General features: G+C 35.0%; 2 protein-coding genes across 3 annotated transcripts; one reads left to right on the top strand and one right to left on the bottom strand.

Annotated features, from left to right (window-relative positions):
• The first annotated feature begins 1,545 nt into the window (after nt 1-1,545).
• LOC144559697 (sulfate transporter 3.1-like) lies at nt 1,546-9,171 on the top strand. Of its 2 annotated transcripts, XM_078308800.1 has the most exons (12): nt 1,546-1,954; nt 2,256-2,463; nt 2,915-3,086; nt 3,808-3,873; nt 6,518-6,631; nt 6,923-7,039; nt 7,168-7,294; nt 7,525-7,811; nt 8,133-8,323; nt 8,422-8,507; nt 8,604-8,680; nt 8,784-9,171. In XM_078308800.1, the coding sequence occupies exons 1-12, from the start codon at nt 1,624-1,626 to the stop codon at nt 8,961-8,963; spliced, it is 1,956 nt and encodes a 651-aa protein (XP_078164926.1). In that variant the 5' UTR covers nt 1,546-1,623; the 3' UTR covers nt 8,964-9,171. The 2 variants fall into 2 exon arrangements, with proteins under 2 accessions (XP_078164926.1, XP_078164927.1); XM_078308801.1 differs by lacking the exon at nt 3,808-3,873.
• A 407-nt stretch (nt 9,172-9,578) lies between these two features.
• Nucleotides 9,579-22,147, bottom strand: LOC144559696 (uncharacterized). The gene is made up of 12 exons (XM_078308798.1): nt 22,066-22,147; nt 21,742-21,923; nt 20,900-21,126; nt 18,832-20,786; nt 17,763-18,152; nt 16,987-17,313; nt 16,190-16,642; nt 15,518-15,949; nt 13,814-14,224; nt 13,061-13,408; nt 11,185-12,684; nt 9,579-10,677 (listed from the first exon to the last, which is right to left on the bottom strand). The coding sequence occupies exons 3-12, from the start codon at nt 20,988-20,990 to the stop codon at nt 9,697-9,699; spliced, it is 6,888 nt and encodes a 2,295-aa protein (XP_078164924.1). The 5' UTR covers nt 20,991-21,126; nt 21,742-21,923; nt 22,066-22,147; the 3' UTR covers nt 9,579-9,696.
• Nucleotides 22,148-23,007: the final 860 nt, after the last annotated feature.

Raw genomic sequence — 23,007 nt, 5'->3', positions numbered from 1 at the left:
CTCATTCAATGATAAATACTTCTCAGACATAATCATAAATACTTATCAGAAACAATAATAAATAATTTTTTGAACATCAATAAACAAATAAACATTTATTTGTAAACATTTTAATTGCAACTTTCAGTAAAACATCTAGATTAGATGAATATTTTATGTTACATAGATAAATATTTGACGATACAAAAATAAATATTTTATTCTTGAACTTGTCAATAAGTAATGTTTAATTAAATCAATGTATCTTCATTTCAGAGACAATGATAAATACTTCTCAAACATTATGATAATTACTTGTTAGAAACAATGATAAATACTTCGTTGAACATCAATAAACATATAAATATTTATTAGCGGGGATTATTATTAGAGGAAAGTATAATTAATGCAGGAATAAATTGAAATTATTAGCGGAATTAATGAAAGGATAAAAGACAGTTAAGGAAGTTAATTTTGAGAGAGAAAATGTGTGGGAGATAAATGGGGGGTGGAGTGAGGAGAATGATATAATTATTCTATTTATTAGTACTTAATACTACAGCTTGATTAGAGTAGCAGGGTGCATTCAATGGTTATTAGATTCAAATCGGTTCAATATCTACTTGGAATCGATTGATTTGTTTCATGATTCTTGTGTTCTGTTACAATATTTGTGTACGCCACTTTAATATCCGTGTAGATCAATATGCACAGATTAAGAAACAAATCAGACAGTTTTGAGCGAACATATATAAGTAATTCCGAAACTCTTGTTTAGTCACTTAGATATTCTTAAAACACTGTAGCAAGAAGGTTTACTCTTTTAGTTTGTTTAGTCACTTATTAATGAGTTAGGCTAATATGACATTGGTGTTATTTGAAACTAAATAACACCAAATCTTAAACCCTTAGATCTGCTTTAAGATTCGTACAAAATAAAATGCTTGAACAGTAAAAATGGATATTACGAATCTTAAAGCAGATCTAAGGGTTTAAGATTTGGTGTTATTTAGTTTCAAATAACACCAATGTCATATTAGCCTAACTCCTTATTAATTCTCTCAAATATTAATTCCGAAATCTTAATTTTTTTTTAAATTTTGAGACACTTCTATTCATAAATTAAATTAAACCTCCTAATTAACCACTACCTACGAATTAAACCTCCCAACCAAATATAATCTCCTTAACACGAATTTCCTAATAATTCAAAGTTGGCACATGTCACTCCAGCACGCGGAAAATCTAACAATCTAAACCACACAAAAAAAAGAGCAAATATTTATTTATTTATTTATTTGGCAGGAAAAAGAAGGGAATTGGAAATAACCTACCCGAGAGAAGGCACCCCCAGCAAGCACACCTATCACCACAAATGCTACTCTCTGCTTCCTAACTCCTTCCAAAGTTGTGATTAACAAAATCAACCTACTAGATCATGGCCACGTTTGAATCCACATAGGCCCATCTATGGCAATTATTAATCGCCACGTGTCCGTCAAATTTCCTCTTGACCCCACCTTCCACTAATATCTCTCTATATATATACACAAGCTACGTGCTCGATCAAGCTCTCAAGTCTCAACTTACCAATTCCAGCCTCAAACCTCAACCAAACCTCCAACCATCACTTGTAGTGCCACAATGGGAAATGCAGACCTAGCATTCACTGACATGGAGGGCCCACGCCGGGTACCTATACCTCCGGCTCGGCCATTCCTTGACACCTTCCAAGCAAACCTGAAAGAGACATTCTTTCCCGACGACCCATTTCGTCAGTTTAAGAACGAGAGAGGGTCGAGAAAGGTTCTATCCGCCTTCCAATATTTCTTGCCTGTATTAGAATGGGCACCAAAATATACTTTCAACTTGTTCAAGTCTGACCTGATCGCGGGTATAACCATTGCTAGTTTGGCCATACCACAAGGCATTAGCTATGCTAAGCTTGCTAACTTGCCTCCTATTCTTGGCCTCTGTGAGTCTCTCTCTCTCTTCCTCCTTTTGTGATACAATCACAAACTATATATAGTATTCTTTCTTAAAAGATTTATGTATTTTACCTATTCTAGAAGATGGCGCGTCTAATGTTTTCTTCCATAAACATGGTAATTTATGTAATGCGTACACACATAAAGTACCTTGAGATCAGTTGTGCTGCATATATATTATATTTATATATATAGTCACACCTAGTTAATGTTCTCAAGTTACAGACAAAAGCTTAGTTAAAATTTTATGTCTAAATATTTCTTTCAACATATATTGATTAAATGTAGATTCGAGCTTTGTACCGCCATTGGTGTACGCCATGATGGGCAGCTCAAAGGATCTTGCTGTTGGTACAGTGGCAGTGGCATCTCTTCTGATTGCATCGATGCTAGGAAAAGAGGTGTCGGCAGCAGAGAATCCGGGCCTGTACCTAAAGTTGGCATTCACCGCCACGTTTTTCGCCGGAGTTTTTCAGTCTGCTCTTGGATTATTGAGGTACGAACTTGTTTTTTGAATTTGAGATTATTGGAAAAAATGGAAAAAAAAAAAAGAATCAAAAGATTCATAGAATTAGATGAGAGGTCTCCTTCTGATAATATATGTGTTGTCATATTTTTTCTCTTGCTTGGTCACATGCTGTTATCCAACAATTAACATGATAGCTATAAGTTAGTCTTTCTCATTTATTGGTAAATTGCAGCTTAAGCAAGACCTATTTTTATGTTTTCAAATTCCTTGCTGGACAAAAATATAACATCATACATATTTTTCTAATTACAAAAAAACAAAAAGTGAAAACATATCTTACACGCAACATATATACATATTTGTTTATACCATTGGATTGGATGATTACTAATTTACTATAGAGCTAGCCTACATACATGTACAGGACTTAATAAGAACTGTTACTAATGAGAGGTGGATTAATTCGGATTTGGTGTAGGTTGGGGTTCATAGTAGATTTCTTATCACATGCAACAATAGTGGGGTTCATGGGAGGGGCAGCAACAGTTGTGTGCCTCCAGCAGCTGAAAGGGATGCTAGGTCTCCAACATTTCACCTCATCCACAGATCTTATATCTGTCATGGAATCTATCTTTACTCAAACCCATCAGGTACATGCACTAATTAATATATATATATATATATTGAGTTACTGAGTTAGATAGCTAGCTATATATTAGCAAACCGGTACTTATGCGTTAAAAAAATGATAAAACAAGGAAACAGTAAAAATATAAACTATATATATATAAGAAAGCATGAAGATATTATAATTTTTGTTCTTCTGCCTTCTATATGTTATTAATGGAACCTCGTACGTACTATTGCTTACGTTGTTCTTCTGCCTTAATTCTAGTAAAATAATTATGGGAATCAAAATATTTTAACTGATAGTCACTCAAGTGGCATGACTAACCTAATAGATTGGTTTGCCCCAATAAGTCTTGCTACCGAAATTAAGTACCAAATTAAAAAGGTCACTGTAAGGAATGGAGAAAATATGGCCGGGCATATCTTTTTTCCCTTTAATTGAAGGCATATAACTAATTGGTAATTAATATATAAAAGCGACTTGCAATAAATGAAAAAATTAATGTTTATAGGTCAAAATATCAAAGTAAAAAAAAAATTATTTATCGAAAATTTGTGGGCCATAATGCCTTGGCCTTTTCTAGTTAACAATTATAATACTTTTAGCTTTTTTTGGATATTATTAATTATCTGTAATAAAAGAGAGGATTCTGTGGTTTATCACACAAGGAAATTAAAAAAAAAACAAAGATTAATTTGTGGCTTGTTATTTATCGTTTGTAATTTGTGTTAATGTGGCAGTGGCGGTGGGAAAGTGTGGTGCTTGGCTCTTCTTTCCTTTTCTTCCTCCTTCTAACACGCTACCTTGTAAGTTAATTGCTCCATCCTCTGCATTAATCATTTCATTATCTTTATTCTATACTTGCATATTGTTATCTTATATTATACACCATTATTGTTTGATAAGACATCTCTACAAAAAACACTTTACACCAAACACAATATAATCAAATTTTAATTTTGACCATGCTATGATCATACATGCACTCTCAACTTGTTAATATTTAAAGAGAGCTACTAGAAAAAGTGCATCACCATGATTGATAGCAAATTATCTTTTTCAAAATAATAAAAAAAAAACAACAACAAAAAATTCCCCCGGTTATAGCGTTACTCGCACTGTAAATTTGAAGTGTCATTATATATAGAAGATATATAGGAGGGATATAGCTCTTAATGATACGGTTAATGCGCGCTTTATCTTTGGAAAAACTACAGTTCGTAATTATTAAGAATATACAATTTGTGACAACAAATGTTATTAGATTACAAAATTTCGTCCACCTAGCTAAAGCGGTCACTTCACAATAATTAAAAAGCAAAACAGGAAAAAGAAAATGTAGTGCTTAAAATGGTCCCACAAATAATTACCAAAACAGCATCAAAATTACTAATATTAACCAACTAATTTAATTAATGTTTAACAGATAAATAGATTTTTGTTTTTGCCTTATTTATGGACGGGTCTAGAGTAATTTTGCCCCGCCTTATAAATAATAATTATTTGATATGTATAAATAATATGATGCACAGATGCAGTATTGCAGTTGTATAACTAAGGTTTTTCTCTTGATTTTACATAACTGCGTCCGTGCGCAAAAAAAAAAAAAAAAAAAAAAGGATCCGTGCTAGATAGGCTGATTGTTTAGCTAGTGGCTAGTACAGCTAACACGGCCAACGCTAACAGTGACTAGTGAGAGACCAATGCCGTGCAATAATTTTATACATAGTACCTTTTGGAGATACCACATTACGCAATCTTGATTTGGTTGATTGGTTCCCCCTCCTAGAAAAAACAAAAGTCCCAGTCCTACAACAAGACACCGGTCTGTGACACTCTGTGTCCCAGTGAAACACAGATTCCAGCTCTGCTGTTTGGAGAAAGAGGAGGGTTCAATGTCTCTGTCTTTCATGCTTTATGTACCTCATATTTTATATCTTTATTTTTAAAGTCTAAATTATCGATTCAAATTATTCAACATGATATTCATATTAAAATGTGGTTAGAAATGAAATTTTATAATTTTTGAAAAAAAATTTACTATTTTTCAAGATGGGTAGAAAAGCACTTTTTTTTAACAGTCCAAAAATAGTGATTTTGTACTTATCTCCATGCATATTTTAATATAAATATTATGTCGAGCGATTCGGATCAACCGTTTAGACTTTAAAAATGAAGATTGATGAGGTATGAAAAGTATATATGAGACATTAGAACCCTCCTCTTAGAACAAAGGGGATGTATTTTGCACAGTATCTTCATTCAAAGAGTAGCATGTTGATATCATAGATTGAAGTTGATGCAATAGATAGAGTCCAGCAAAATTATCCAAGGTAAAAGTTAATGCAATGAAGATATTTTTCAGGAATAACCACTTTGAAAAGGAATAAAGATATAAGCTGCTAGTGACATCAGTTCAAAAATAGAATTTCATGTAATAAACATGTGGAAAAATTAGACCAATGGACGCTATACAAAACTTTATATACTATTGAATTTTTTAATAAAATATACCATAGAATTTTAAAGGCAATAATCCAAATATCCAATAATGGATACCATTTTTTTTTTTTTTTGTTATACACTGAGTTTTTCTTTTCCTTCTTTAAAACAAAAATATATAAAGGAAACATTGGTCAATAAATTTACTGGAAATATTGATTTGGTAACAGGATATAGATTTGTGAATTCCAACATATCAAGTTTGACTTGACAAGAATATCTTTTGATGTTGACGAAAGATTCACGGGACAAAAAACGACCTCCCATAGACCAAATTACCAACAATTGGATTTTTCACCCTTTTGGCGAGTCATGGGGTGCTTTAGTTTTTGTGGACCTCCTTTATTGTTCCACTATTTTTGTAACATGGCGCATGTGACAGAAAACAACGCATATTTGGGTCAGCCAATAATTGAAAAGGTTTAGCCCCACAATAATCGTATAGTCTTTTTGGATATCATCTACTTGTTTGGGTCCTTTTTGGAGAATCGTGATTCGTGCACACATATGAAATCATTATCTGGTCCTTTTTAAAATTTCTTGCCTTTGATAAAAATAATTATATAACTAAAATCTATTGACAGGTAATTTGGAAATACGACAGATCTAAATTAGATACGTATCATGTCCGTATTTAACATGCATCAAACTACACTACTAGAGCACTTTAAAATAGATAATGGTTAAGAAATATTGCCGTGTCGGTATCTCATACATGCACGTTGTGTAGAACATTCCATGTGCTACTTACTAAGTGCAATATTATGATGTCTAATCTTGGCTTTCAATGCACAAACTTACTAATAATGCATCCGAGTCAGAAATTTATCACTAAAGTTAAAATAAATGGATATTATTGTTATCGTTATTATCATTATGATTATTCTTGTTGTTCTTGTAATTAAATATGCTAATATAATTAACTATTTTATGTTTTATGAATTTCAGAGCAAAAGGAACCCCAAGTTTTTCTGGGTCTCAGCAGCTGCTCCATTGACATCTGTTGTCCTTGCTAGCATACTTGTGTACCTCACACATGCTGAAAACCATGGTGTTCAAGTGGTATGATCTTGCATAATTTCAATTCATACACTTTTTTTTTTCTTTTTTTCTTTTCTAATGAGACCAGGCAAAAATTGTTGGCACTAATTCATGGAATGATAAGTCAGCCTCTCAGCCCATGCACAATTTAAATTTTTTGGGCCTACAAACTTGATATGTATTGGGTTTTCTGTTCAAGCGGGTTGGGCTGGCCCACCAATTCATCAATAGAATATCTATGAACTTGACTTTAATATTTGGAGAAGCAATTAACTTAATTAAGCTCATAAATTCTCACTGATGCAACTGCAGATTGGTTACCTGAAGAAGGGCATAAATCCGCTATCTGTAACAAGTCTTGATTTTTCTCCACCTTATATAATGGTATCACTGAAAGCCGGCATCATAACTGGCATCATCGCCCTTGCTGTAAGCCTTCCTGAGTTTTTTTAGGAACTCAAAAATTGCAAGTAATATTATATTTTATGAGAAGGATATACATAAGAAAATAACTGATTTTGTCTGCATCGCTGTCTCGATGAATGAATGATGTACAGGAAGGAATTGCTGTAGGAAGGAGCTTTGCAATGTTTAAGAACTACCACATTGATGGCAACAAAGAGATGATCGCATTTGGCATGATGAACATAGTTGGATCCCTGACTTCTTGCTACCTCACCACTGGTATGTCTCACCATCATTTTCCTTTATTTTCACTTTAATATACTGTTCGATTATGTACTTGTGAAATGATTAACCTTAAGAACTCCAAAGTGCATACTCAAAACCACACAAAAAAATGACACATACATTATTCTTGTACCAAAAGGTGCTACATTTATTTTTATTTTAGTTGTGTTTTTAGAATGATGTGCAAATATACGTAACGTAACTAAATATTTTATCTTCAATAGGGCCTTTTTCGAGATCTGCTGTCAACTACAACGCAGGATGCAAGACAGCGATGTCAAATGTAGTGATGGCAATTGCTGTCATGATCACACTGTTGTTTCTGACACCGTTGTTTCATTACACACCTCTTGTGGTTCTTTCTGCTATTATCATGTCAGCCATGCTTGGTCTTATTGACTATGAGGCTGCCATCCATCTCTGGCATGTTGACAAGATCGACTTCTGTGTCTGCCTCGGTGCCTATTTTGGTGTTGTCTTTGGAAGTGTTGAGATTGGGTTGATAGTTGCGGTATGTACCCTCATCTTTTTTCTGAGAAAACTAATGTGAAATTATGTGGAATTCTGTCCATCTTATTTAAATCATTCAAAATATAACATGGTTACATTAGATAGTGTACCAAAATATCTTACTATTACTTATTGAATTATAATTTCATAACATTGTCCCTTCTCTAAAAATTGCTTATTCAACTTATCAAGGAAAATCACATTTTAAACAAATATAATTACTTTGAAATATCTTTATTATAAACTGTGGTTAAAAGCTAAAGGGTAGACATACTAATTTGACAAAATATAATGACACTTAATTTGCACGAATATAATGCAGGTAGCAATATCTATTCTACGTGTGCTATTATTTGTAGCACGGCCAAGAACTACTGTACTTGGAAACATACCAAACTCAATGATCTACAGAAGAGTAGATCAGTACCCAATTGCACAGTGTATTCCTGGAATATTCATTCTTCATATCGATGCACCGATATACTTTGCAAACGCAAGTTACCTACGTGAAAGGTAAATTTAATCATCTATAATCAATATACTCAAAATGCTTGATGTTAATTTAGTTTTAGCTTAATAATTATTCAATCTTTTTTATTATTGGAATTTAGGATATCACGGTGGATTGATGATGAAGAAGAAGCGCTCAAAACCACAGGAAGAACAAGCCTCCAATATGTGATCCTAGACTTGGGTGGTAAGTTTCAACAAAATAGACTTGTAAGTATTAATCATACTTTTCCTAGATCTTTCTTGTGTGTTTAATATGATTCTATTTTTCGACTTGTTGCAGCTGTGGGGAGTATCGACACAAGCGGAATTAGCATGCTAGAGGATCTCAAGAAGTCTTTAGATAGAAGGAGCCTTCAGGTTTATACCTAACCCAACATATATTATATAATTTTTTTACTCGTCAGACAATGTCACAAGTTAGATCTAATTTTTTTTTTTCCACTTGTTCTTCAATGCACAGCTTGTTTTAGCAAACCCCGGAAGTGAAATCATGAAGAAATTGGATAATTCAAAGGTGCTTGAAGGAATTGGCCATGAATGGATTTTTCTGACAGTTGCTGAGGCAGTGTCTGCATGTAATTTCATGCTACACACAGAGAAGCAGACAGACAGTAACGGCACTCGCGATAACCTGGTATGAAGGAAATTAGTACGAGATTTAGTGTAATCAAAGCATGCGGATCGAGACCTCTGCGCACATTTATTTTCCTTTTCTTCTTGAGTTTCCAACAAATATTTCGAAGCTGAGCGAGATCAAGAATGGATTTAGTTGTCTGCTTGGAAAATTCTATGTAATATAGTTAATTAAGTTAAAGAAAATCACCATCCTTTTTTTGTGGCGATAAAAATTCTATCTAATGGATTTAGTGTTCTTAAACTCAACCTCATAAAAAATAAATCATAATAGAACATGGATGTTGTACTGTCATGTGTTCCATTACTTCACACTGACAAACAACTATCAGAATTTTGGTACCTCACCAAAAATAAAGCATATGCTCCTAAATCATGAAAAAATCTGTTTGAACATATGATTGTGACCTAGATCTAACGGCTTCTGATTGAATATTTACATTCACCACCAAACCAGTAAAGTTACTTTTAAAGTACATAAACCAGCTTATCAATAGGCAGTCCAAGTTTCAGAAAATTTTGATATGTAGCAGCATTACCAGAGCAATGCCTATATTATCTTGCAATGAGGGCTGAGGCTCGATCCACGCAGGAAATCATCCTTTAAATCAAAATCAGACGAAACTAAAGACCAAAAATGGTCAAAATTTATGCTCACTAAAAAAATTTAATGCCTTGTTCTAGCATACAGATTAACATGACTAAACAAGTTAATTAATGATACCCTAATCCCTCTCCCCTCATGCATTCTTAGCTCTAATACACCCACAGAGGGGCAGCCTCTTCCTCCTACCATATATATAATCCCTCAAGAGAACCCGGGCACGCTTCTCAGCTGTTTTTCCCCTCCTCTCATGTGCCTCCTCTACCTTGAGCAACACATACTGTATCTTTTGGAGCTCCAGCTCTAACCTCCCGATCTTCTCTGATGCCTTATGAGTGACCTCGGCTATCTTCCTCCTGCTGACATGCCTTTGCTCTGATTGCTCCTCAGCCACGCCGTCTAGTGCTTCAGAATAGTACTCAGCATTCTTGGTTGCTTTTTTGTTAATCTCTATTTGTTTTGTCAATGCCTCCTCTGCATCAGACAATTGAACCTTAAGCGCATCGTATTCCACGCTGCTTGGGAATTTGCCCTTTGGAGACCCGTCCAGCTTTTGTTTTAGCTCTTTGATGCCAGTTTTAAGGGCCGAGAGCCTTTGCTCATCGGCAGAAAGTTTTTCAAGAACTTTCTGCATGTCACCTAGGATTTGTCTGTCTACCCCAAGTTCTTTTTCAGACGTCAGATCTGACGAGTACGGCCCACTCCTTATCTCTTCAACCGCTTGGATATCATGCTCATTTACAGAGCTCGACTTGCGGGGTTTCCCGTCATCAGTTGCCCAAAGTTTGAGCATGTGATCATCCACTTCTGTAATTTCACCTCGACTTGTACCATATAGGGAAGAACTTGAGACCTGGTCAAGCTCGATATCTTTCATGCCTACCTCCCTGTTCTTAGATTTTGAGCTCTCAGGTTGGTTCATTTGCATACGATCGTATTCAGTTGCATGTGCAGATCCGTTGGACTCTTTGATTGAGGTCACTGGTTTGGGTTTCATTTGGTTTGTTGTACTTATTAAAGATTCATCTACGGATTCAATTTTGGATATAAGGTTTTGCAATTCACAGACACCTGAAGGAAGCTCAGTTGAGGTACTATCCAAGAGCATTGCTTTATCCTGTTGAGAGAGAAAGATAATTAAGAATCACAGAATTCAGTATACTCAATTGTAAAATCTACATGGCAAACAAAAAATAAGTCATGTGAATATAGTCTATCAGTATTCACATATATGATATATGTAGATAGGAATTTTCTTTTCTGCCAATAAAACCAATACTTGAACATCACTCCAACTAAAACCCATATTATATCGTTTGATGGTATATGTTTTCCCACTATGGAACCCATTCTGCTTATCTTTTCAGTCACTAAGCACATACAACTAAGATGATGCAAAGCTAATATAAATGGATGAGTTTTAGATGAACTATTTATTACTACATTTGGTTCTGTGGTATCCCAAAATAGTGGGGTTACTTCTGGATTTTTGCATGACAGGATTCTACTTTTACTACTTAGGTCTCATTTACCCATAAAAGGTGGGTCAGTTGCAAACACAAGTAATAATGGGTACTTTTGCAGACACTGTAAATAAATTGTCTGATTAGCAAAAGAAATATACTTCTTTCAATTGTGAGGCTTGAAGCCTCCTAGAAAGAGAAAGAGTGTGTAGCTCTAGAGAAGAAACGCAGTCTCTCAACGACTCCACAAGCGGTAGATACGCATCGAGCCCAGCCTTCAATTTTTTCTTTTCACCCTCCATTCCGACCAACTTTGTATTTAACCCCTCAATAAATGTATCCCTCTGGTAAATACCATCAATTAGAGCCTCTCTTTGAGCCAAAGCCCTTATCTCGAGCCCCTCATTTTCCATCATGAGCTCTGCCACCTCCTCCTTGTAAACCGCATCACCTACAGTAAGTGAAATTACCTCACTTACCAGTGAAGCAATGTACCTTTGGCACTTCTCAAGCTCGGATAGTAATCCACTGACTTCGTTCTGCATTTTCTTCTTTTCTTTGGTTAAAAATGAAATATCATTTTCTAAACCACTTTTCTCAAGGCTTATCTCTTCACAAATTTTCTTGGTATGGTTTAGATCGAACTCTGAAATGAACAAATTAGCCCTGAACTCATCTTCCAGGCAGGAGAGGAACCCCTTTAGGCTCTTATTTTCTCCTTCAAGTACGCCCGACTTCTTATTCAGGTTGATAATATCTAAATTGAGAGACATGATTTCTTCGCTGAAAGATTTCAAAAGGGAACCTCTTTCAGTGCTAAGGCTATCAAAAAACAAATACAAATGCTGGAGCATCAAACACTCTGAAACTGACAGCTGTAATTCCTTCGCAATTGCCTCATTCTTTTCCCTTAAAGTAGAGATTTCATTCTTTGAAAGGGTTAAACTTGCATTTAGGTCCTTGATATCCCTCTTAAAAGTCTCCTCCCTCTGCTTACTTGTCTGCACCTCATGCATCAGATTTCTGTGAAGATCCCGCAATTCATTTTCTTTTATTTCCATCTCCCTCTTGAGTACGCCTTTAACCAATTTCAAACCGGTCAAATCTAACCCCATCTGGCAGAGAATAGTAGTCAGAACTGACAACTCAAGATCCATGCAAATGTTCAAATCCTCGCCCTCTTCTTTCAATTTGAGCACATTTTTAATTCCACATGAAATTGTCGGCAATAGCACTTCTTCAATCATATCATCTTCATTTCCAATTCCCAGGGCATTAGTGAACTCACAAATCCCTTCTCTCAGCTTCTTATTCTGATCTTTGAGAGCCATGTTTTCTCTCTCTTCTTCTTCGAGCCGCGAAATCACTTGCTCGGTTAGTTGAGATACCTGTAAGTGCTGGTCCACCATATCAGATAAGCTCCTCTCTAAGATGAACAAATGATTAGAAACACTAGAGCTTTTCAACTGCTCTGTTACAAGGTTTTCTTCACTCATTTGGTTTCTCTCTTGCAATTCATGGATGTGATTTTCATATTCCTGGGTTTTATAATCCAGCAAGTTACACGACTCCTGTAACTGGTTTTGCATGACATCTCTCTCCTCTAAGAGAGTCGAGAGTTTTGCATCGAGTTGTTTCATGATATGAGTAAGGCTCTCTACCTATCAATTTTCAAAGAACAAACATTAAAAACTAATTTTGCAGCAGAAATCCACAAAATTGTTAGTATGTTCAAGAAAAAACTATAATTTTCCAAAGAAAAGGAAAAGAAACAGAAGAGGAATTCATTCCCTTATAATCTTTTTAGACAAAAGTTAACTACTTAATAAGAGGAAGAGTGAACTAAACAGTTGTTTTGTTCAATGTTAAGGTGTGGGTTAGCACCAGGAACATATGACTTTCGCAACATTAATAATATCTGTCAAGAGTTTCATTCGAAGTGTTAGCAAAAGCCGAAAGTTGATTCTTTGCAAACGAAAAATAGTGGGTGCTCCTTGAAAAAGAGCCCTTCAATTTAGAACTTTCTAATGAGCATACCTGAGAGAAAAGATTGTCCTTCTCAGCGCCAACATCAGATAATAAATTTGCTAAGATGGTGTTTTTCTCTGAGATCTCATAAACTGTACTCCGAAGAACTGTGATCTGAAATGAAAGAGAGGCCTTCTCAGACACATGCTCTGAGATCTGATCTTGGAGATCAGCCACATGCAACTCATGAGACTCGAGAACCATCGCATGTTCTTGCTGCTTGATGAACATCAAATTGCATAGCTCATTTAATCGGTTGAGCACAAGATTTCTTTCGTCAGAAATTATTGAGAAGTTATCTTCTAAGTCTTCATGCTTAGCCTCTAATTGCTTCACAAGTCCCTTCATGCTATGTACCTGAAATTTGCCCACTTCCTTAGTGACTTCAATATTGCTTAACTGGTAATGCTTAATTGGACATACCACGTCCCCACCCCACCCCCACCCCAAAAAAAATAATACAAAAGAATATTTTTTTTTTCCTTCATTGTATTTTTTTCATATTCAAAATATGCATGAGGTTATATGTTTACTTCCACAATTATAATTATGCACACATGCTTTTACATAATCTCCTAATTTTGCTGTATCATCAATTATATAAATTTAGGTGCATTTTGGTTAAACAAAACACAGCTTCCATCAAATTACACTGGTGCTAACAACTATTCACTTGAGAAGGTTAAAAGAGGAGTGGATGAGCAAATAATTATCAGAAAAGTATGCATGCAATTGAGCCATAAAATGCAAAATTTAAGCCACCTGTGCAGAAAGATCATCTTTTTGACAAATCAATGCAGATCTCTGCGCATGTAAAGATTGGCACAATTCCTGAGACTCCTTCAATCCCACGTTCAGACCCTCTATTTCAGCATTCAAATCAGATAATGAGCTCTCCAAGGAAGAATTTTTCCTAGAGATCTCCTTTATTGTATTTTGAAGGGTCTCTATTTGAGAAGCATGAGTGATAATCTGATTCTGAAGTGCAGTAGCATGCACCTCATGCAATTCAAGAGCACTCATATGTTCTTTATTCTTGAAATTGAGCAGCTCTTGTAAGTCTTTTAGTTGGCTTTCTGTGGTGTCTCTATCTTTTGATAAAGATAAATGTGTTTGTTCTAAAACAGCATGTTTATCCTCAAAATTCTTTATAACTGCTGTCAAGCTGTCGACCTGAAAAATTAATCAACACCAGAGATCAATTTGCAATTAGTAAGAGCATTCCAACTTGTAACAAATCTAATCAAAGAGAAGTGTTTACAGATCCCTACTATTCTACAAGCAACAATAGGACCTGAGTTTCTTATTTTTTTTAATATTTTTTATGACTGTTTTGAAAAATTCTGAAAAAATAGTAAAAATTTCCAAAAATATAAAATTTGGTCTCCAAGCACATTCTAGTATGGAGAACATGTTAAGTTCTTCATATCGATCATTTGGACATTAAAAATGCAAAAATGACTTATAAGCATATGCCCTCATATGCTTATGGAAGTAGAGCAGCCAACCTCTCTCTCTCTCTATATATATATATAGAGAGAGAGAGAGAGCGTTTTTTCCTAGTCCCCGGAACAAACGATTATGTTTTCCGATTTTCAAAGTCCAAATTGTTAGATGTTCAATCTATATTAAAATGGGCTAATAGACCAAATTTTACATTTTTTGAAATTTTTTTACTATTTATTAAGATGGTTTAAAAATCGTTGTTTTTATTAAACTTCTGCACCATTGAAAAACAGCGATTTTCAAACCATTTTAATAAATAGTAAAAATGTTTCAAAAAATGTAAAATTTGGTCTCCAAGCACATTTTAATATAGATTGAACATCTAACGGTTTGGATCGACTGTTTGGACTTTGAAAATTGGAAAACCAAATCGTTTGTTTCGAGAGCTAGGAAAAAACGTTTTGAGCTTAGCCAACCTCTCTCTCTCTCTATATATATAGAGAGAGAGAGAGAGATTGGCTAAGGTTACAGTGGTATGACCAAGGCCTTGGTACTACCAATTCAATTTTTTTTTTTTTTGAAGTTCAAATAGTCAATTTGAAGTGCTCAACATATTCTTCGTATTAAAATGTGATTGGGGTCCAAATTTAACATTTTTTTAGAAACTTTTTGTATTTTTATGGATTCTTAAAAATCACTGTTTTTCCGATTTCTTTATTTATTTTTTATTATGAAAAACAGTGATTTTCAAAAATCCTTAAAAATTAGTAAAAAAAAACCCAAAAAATGTAAAATTTGTCAACAAGCACATTTTAATATGGAGAGCATATTGAGAACTTCAGATCGGCTATTTGAACTTTGAAATCGCAAAACGAATTGGTAGAACCACGGCCTTGGTCATATCACTATGACCTTGGCCAATCTCTCTGTATATATATATTGAAAAAAATATACAACAACAACAAAATTGAGAGAAACACAATAAAAACTAAATGAAGTAAATTCGAATTGAATGGGTACCTGTGAAAGAAGATTATTCTTTTCAGAAATCAAGGCAGATTTCTGATTGATCAAGGACTGAAGAGATTCTTCACACTCTTTTAGTTTCTTTTTCATATCTTCAACTTCAGCATTGACATCTGATAAAGAGCTCTCAAGCTCAAAATTTTTTGTTGAAATATCTTCAATTGTATGATTCAGTGTTCCGATTTGAGAAACAAGAGCTATCTTTTCAGAAATATGCTCTGAAATCTGGTTTTCGAGATTGATGGTGTGCATCTCATGTGACTTGATGGCAGTATCATGTTCTTTAGTTTTAGAATTCAGGAGCAATTCCAGCTCCTGTAAATGATTTTCCATGAGGTCCCTTTCTTTGAACAAAGATGAGTGGTTCCTTTCTAATTTTGAGTGTGCTTCTTCTAAATTTTTCATAGCGAGTTTGATGCTTTTAACCTGAAAGTTAATTATGAAATTTAGTTAAAATTAGAAAACTGCCTCTGAGAGTATGAACCTGACATGCACTGGTAAGCAACTAACTAGAATAACAAAATAGAGTTTTTGCTCAAACTCAATATGGCACCTCAGTGAAGCTCTAATTTAAGTATTTAACCATAAACCCAAGAGGCACAGGATTCAAAACCAAAGGGGAGAAAAATGAAAAACAAAAGATAAAACACATATTCTAATTCATACCTGAGAGGATAGTTCATCCCTTTCAGCAATTACAACTGATTTTTGCTCAATAACAGACCAGCATGAATCCTCAGATTCCTTTAACATATCTTTCAAATCTTCAATTTCAGCATCTAAAGTTGATTTATGATCGACTAAACCTTCAATTTGAGCATTGGCAGCAGATAAGGAACTTTCCAGTTCATTATTTCTACTTTTAATTTCATCGATAGTATGGTTTAGTGTCTCGATCTGAGTAGCAAGAGAAGCATTTTCAGAAACATGAACCAAGATTTGGTCTTCAAGCGTGTTCACATGCATCTTACTTGACCTAACTGCATTCTCATACTCTTCAGTCTTAGAACTCAAAAGCAGTTCTAATTCATTCAAATTATTTTGTAGAAGATCCCTCTCGTCACTTAGAGCCAGGTGATCTTCTTCTAAATTCTTCATAGCCACTGTAATTTTCTCTACCTGAAAATTACAAGTTCCCTATCTTTAGCAAATAACCTACAAAGGTACTACAAATGATAAGCGAAAAATTGTAAATTGAACCCAACATTTCGCAACATCCACAGCTTCAGATTATATGACAGTTTTTTCTACATCTAAAAAAAAATCAGACTAAGGGAACCCATGTGTCAGGTGCCAAGCTTTTATGTACAATCTGGTAGGCATCTGCTTGAGTCAAGATGAAAAAGGCACAAGTTGGTAATTTATCATTAACTTATTTAAAAAATGGAACTTCACTTGTATATAACTAAATTATGTGTCTTTTTTCTAAAGATATGTCAAGCACTTGGAGAAATAGAGAGTACCTGAGAGAAAAGTTCATGCTTATCAGAAAGTAAATCTTGTTTCTGATCAGTAAGTAACTGATGGCCTGCCTCAGAATCATTTAATTCCTTTAAGAGATGCTCAATTTCAGAAAGCTGACCAGAATTCTTCTCAGAAAGGTACTCTATCTGGTCCTGGAACGAGGTTACATGCAACTCATGCTCTACAATTTTACAACTAAGTAGCTCCTGCAATTTATCCACCTGATTCTGTTTAAAATCTCTCTCCTTAGATAAAGCTGAGTGCTTTTCATCTAAACCTCTGTGCTTTTCCTCTAAGCTCTGTATAACAGCTGTCATGCTCTCAACCTAAAAATTATATTAAATTTCAGTTTGAAAATTGATAATATAGAAACTTCAGTGCGAGCTCCCTTTTTGTTCGGATTCTTTGTCAAAAAATGCAAAGGTAGTAGTAATTGTTTGTAAATAGAGGAAGCAACACATGCATTTATGAAAAATGAAATAAGTGCCCTAAATATACTTCTCGCCCACTTACTTCAGAAGGTGCCAAAAGTATCCTTCTTCCTCATTGTTTATTTCTAATAAAATGCTCAAGAAAAGAAGAGAGGTTTATGCACTACATTTTAAGAATAGTTTTAAGGGCACTACATTTTAAGAATAGTTTTAAGGGCAGATTTATTATGATACAAGGGGCATGTAATGATACACAAGGTTTTATAGGTTGGTCATGATATATTCAATTTTCTGGGGGGTACACATGAAAAAAAAAATCACACTTGGTATCTAATATGTTGTACCTGAGAGAGAAGATCACCCTTTTCAGCAACCAAAGTTGCCTTCTCAACAACTAGAGACTTGCATGACTCCTCAGATTCATTCAGTTTTCCTCTCAGCTTCTCTATGTCAGAATTGACTTGAAACAAGGAGCTCTCCAGTTCAGAATTCTTCCTTGAAATCTCATCAATGGTCTGAGAAAGGCACTCTTCCTTAGATGACAAGTCAGCTATCTCAGAAAGATGAATAGAAATTTTGTTTTCATGTGAACTGAGAGCTCTTTCATGTTCTTCATTTCTAGAACTCAAAAGCTGTTCCAGCTCTTGCAAGTGGTTCTGCATGAGCCCTCTCTCCTTGGATAAGTTTGAATGCTTTTCCTCCAAGTTCTTTATAGTATCTTTGCAATTTTGTACCTGAAACAAGATTCATGTCAGATGTAACTAAAGAGTTGATCAAATACAAACCAATATGTTGTGTTATATTGACAAAGGGACATTTTGAACAATGTTCCTTGCAAATCATACCCTACATTATATTTCTAGTTAATATCTTGTGGCATATGCATCCATGTCAAATTGTCAACTTAATTTTTGAGTTGTTAACGAAATTATTAATAGAAAAGTTAAGTCGACTGAAATTTACTAAATTTTCCTTCAGTTCTTCATACTTAATATAACCATATATAAAACGTCCTGTAAAGGAACAGAAATGTGGTTGCAAATTGTATTCCATTATATGAAACTGTTGTTCGTTCCCATCAGACTAAGCAAAAACAAGTTAGTGCAATTATTAGAAGTACCATTAAATGTTTAGACAGGTATGCAAAATATAAGAAATAAAGGGTTCAAATAAAGTTTTGGGTGTTATTTGCACATAATAATAAAAAGGAAAAGGAAAAAAAAAACTTCCCAAGCATATTTCCTTTTTGTATTTCTACCCCAAAGTCTAAAATTTCACACCATCGTTGAAAGTCAGGAAATTTGAGAACTTAAGAAATAAAGGTAATTTAACTAAAGATTGGAAATTTGAGAACTTAAGAAATAAAGGTAATTTAACTAAAGATTGCGTATGTCCATTAAAATCAACACTTACCAGAGATAAAAGATCATTTTTTTCCGCTACTAACCCAGACTTCTGGGTAATCAGAGACTGGCAGGATGCCTCTGACGCCTTGAGCTTCTCACTCATATCAAACAAAGAACTCTCCAAGGCACTGTTCTTCAAACAAATCTCACTATAATAGGAAGCAATATCAGCCTTCTCTGAGACGTGCACTGAAATCTGGTTCGTCAGGGTCGCCTCAGAAATTTCTAACTCATTAATTCTTTCCCTCAACAGCTCTAGCTCAACAACAGCATCAGACAACTCTTTCTCCAAAACAATATTTTTTTCAGAAAGAATAGCCCTTTCTATCCCATACTTTGTAAAGGCCTCTTTTAGCACAGCATTCACCTTTATTGCGGCTTCAGTCTGAGCCGTCAGCATCTGAACATTGTTCGCCAAGTCACAAGTATCTTGAATTTGACGAGAGAGATCCCTTTGAAGAGTCTCTTTCTCTCTCAAATGCACATCTACCTCCTTTTCCAACCACCCTTTTGTTTGTTTTAAAAGGGTCATCTCTCTCGAGAGTTCCATTATGGTTTCTTCTGATATTAATTTTTGTTCATTTAACTCTCCTATTTCTCTAACAAGTTCACGGTGGAGCTGCTCTTGTGACTTCAACCTCACTTGCACTAACTCCAATTCTGATTGTTGTGCAAGGTTCAGCTTCTCAGCATTGCGAAGCATGTCAGTTTCAATCGCCATATCAAGTTTGAGCTGATTCAAATCCCTCTGCACGCCTTCTTTCTCAGATTTCAATTTTGAGACAGAGCCTTTTAAGGTTTCGACTTCTCCTTCAAGCTTTTTCCTCTCATTCCTTAGCAACTCAATTTCAATATGGAGGTCAGTTACAGTGGCCTCAGCTTCTAGTAATTTCTCTTTCAAACCCTTGTTCTCCTCTTCAGACTCAGAAAGGTCCGATTCCATTTCGTGCAATTTCATTTGGAGACCCTGAATTTCTCTCTTAAGATTCTCCATTGTCCCCTCCATTACACCTATTTTAACCTGCAGTTTCCTAATTGTCATCTCTGACGAGAGGTTTTGTTCAGTCAATTTTTCAACCTCTCTTACTGATTCCAATTTAGTTTTCTCAACCTCCTGCAACTTCTCAGTTAACTGTTCAAGCTCCATCACCTGTAACTCAACTTTTTTTTCCAGCAGCTCCACTTCCAGCTTTTGCTCCTGACTCAGTTTTTCGACCTCACCCAACCTTATCAGGTCCGAGTGAGCTTGAGCAAGCTCAGATTCAACCTTCATCAATCTCTCACTATGACTCTCACACTCGATGCAAGCAGCATCTTTCTCAAAATTCAAGTGCAAGATATTTCCTTTCAGCGTCAAAAGTTCACCTTCAGCTTTGTTGGCACGCTCAGCTTCTGAAAAGACCTGGTCCTTCAACCGCTTTGTCTCGTCAGACAAACGAAATATATCTCTTTGCAAAGCCACTATCTCCAAGCCCGCACCTGCTTCGTCCTTCACCTTTTGTGCCTTCTCTGCTGCTTCAAAGCTCAAACCCTTTCTAGCCCTAGGCTCTCCTTGAAACAAATCGTTCACCTGTTTAAACCCGTCTGAGTTCTTTTTATGTATGTTTGGTGAATGTCCTATTGTATCCTTGTGCAATTCATCTGAATCAAACAGGGACCGGGCATGTAGCAGCTTGTCAGGGGTTTTTGGCTCTGAGAGAGGGGTGGAGGGCAGCTCATCGGGTAAGGATAAGGATGGAGGTGTTTGGTTAGGGTATACCTCAGCTAAACTGCGTGTGGCCACACGAAGGGCCCCAGCTGCCACATCATACCGTTCAGCCAAGGAACGGTATGCGCCATAGAACTCCTTTGCAAGGTTCATAAGCTCAGGTCGCCTCTTGTAGTACATGTCTGCACGCTTAGCAAAGGAGTCGGCATCTTCATCTAGAATCTTTACCATGGCCTTCACCTTTTTCTCTGTTTCTGTTTTCACAAAGAAGATAAATTTAAATTTCAGTTTAGACAGTTTGTTGAGATTTTCCCCCAGGGTTACCTGACATGCAATAAACAATAGATATTGGGAAATTTTAACGGACCTGAAATGTTGCCTTGAAGCCATTTTGAGTTCTTGGGGGTAAATTTGCTGTCCCACCAGGTTTTGGACTCTGCGTGAGAAATAGCAGCCATGACCACGGGGGAGAGCACAGGAGCAATCACCACTCTTGCTTTAGCTCGGACCCGAGATCGATAGTGTCTGCGTATCAGGTGCTGTATTTGATCCAGAAGAGAAACTCTCTTCTTCCCAAAGCATCAATATTCCAAGCTATTTTCATTGGAGGAAACAGTGTTGGAGATTAGAACAAAGGAGTATCTAATTTACAAAGTATAAGAAATTGCAAAAAAAGAAACTCTATTTAACAGCAAAGGGAATTTACTGTTTACATAATATGTACAAAACAGCATTAGGCTGCTGATGCTACTAACTTTCTAAGTTCAATAGTAGAAACATTTTTCTTGTAGCCAATAGCAGAGTTTGAGGGGGGTGGAATAATATGATCAGAATATAAACACATAGAGACACCCCAACAACACAAATTTCAACTATGATCTACCAAATATAAACCAGCATTGATCCAACCACCCCCAAATAATAATGACAAAAGTGTTATTAACCACACTTTCTCTTCATCGATCAGTATCTAGCAAATAGCCAATCTCGAAAATATTTGAACTCAATGGGAAAAAACACTTAGAGAAAACTAAAGAGTTGTAAAATACAGTGGTTTAAGAAGCCAAAAAATCGTTTTCGCAATCAACTGTGACATTGAAAATCAAGAAGGAAGCCCCATTTTATTCTAGCTTTCTGAAACTAAATGATTATTTTTTTTGAGTAAATCGGAAGTAAAAAAGATCCAAGCTTTAGGGACTAGAAACATACCGATTTTTCAATTTCTGAAGTGGATACTGACAAGCAGCAGTGATTGTAGATCCCACCAGCTGCTTTTCTCATAAGTCTCAACCTAATTTCTCAATGCTTCTCATTTCTCATTTCTCATTTACGTTTCTCTCTCCTCGCCACCAAAGCTTTTGTTCTGTACTGGTAATAGTGGAAACAAAAGGCTGCACACAGGAAAAAGAAGAGATGGGCAGGAGAGAGGAGACAAAAATATGGTTTATACAAATTAAAAATGCTGTTAAGATCTACTTTTTTCGTATTAATTTTGGATTAATGCATAGAATATGCGTTGGGTTAGGATTATACATCGTGGCAGGTCTAGCAAGAAATATGGTAACAAGGCAAATGTCGAAGCTGCTCCATGTTTTTTTTATTATATTAGTCGCTGGTTTTGGAATTAATAGAGTGCATCTTCTAGTTTGTGCTTTTCCATTTCTTCGTAGCTCTTGAAGATACAGTCTACCGACATTTGCATCCATGTCCTCCGTGAAATTAAAATTTTACTTCTATAATAAAAAGGGACCGTAGCAAGTCGCCTTGTACAACTTAAAATTATTTTTTTAGCTAATTGGTATTTTGATTGGTATTTTGGTATCGGTGATAGCAACTTTTGGCAGAATCAAATCAAATAGATATGTTGTGTTATTGAAATATGAATTCAAGTTGAACGTCCTTTTAATTATTTTTTAGCATTTATACTTCATTTTTAAATACTTTTTCACAGACTTGGTTTCTGAATCTTTCACTTTAATCGTTAGATGGTCCTTTTCTTTCGAATATAATTCCTTACTTATGTTAGATAAAGTAATATATTAGTTTACATACAAAACTTTTTGAATAAGAATCGGTAATTTTTTTTCCGAACTTTTTTCTTACCATCTTTTAAAAAATGACAAACAAAATTGATATTATTTTGGTGAAAATACTATTTGTGTCAGGGATGCAAATTGTATTTGTGCCTCATCCAAGGTAGAGATATAAATAAGATCTACACCGCCTTTTAGGAAGAAATAGCCTGAAATATTGTTGCCCTTTTAGGAGCATTGATCTTATATGTGTTTCCGGTAAAAATAGAATTTTCACAGTAAACATATCTATTCTATTTATTTATTTTTTGAAAAAATGGTAAGTGACCGTTGAAATAATATTTTAGTAGAGAAATATATAAGATATCATTTTCATGATAAATCATATATATTTTATCGTATATGATTTCCATTATAAAGTTTCCAATCTTCCAAGAATCCA

The sequence above is a fragment of the Carex rostrata genome, chromosome 9 (assembly GCF_964058835.1).
Source record: "Carex rostrata chromosome 9, lpCarRost1.2, whole genome shotgun sequence".
In the NCBI taxonomy this organism is placed as follows: Eukaryota; Viridiplantae; Streptophyta; class Magnoliopsida; order Poales; family Cyperaceae; genus Carex; species Carex rostrata.
Note: the sequence above shows the minus strand (reverse complement) of the source record. Positions and strands in the feature narration are given on the sequence as shown.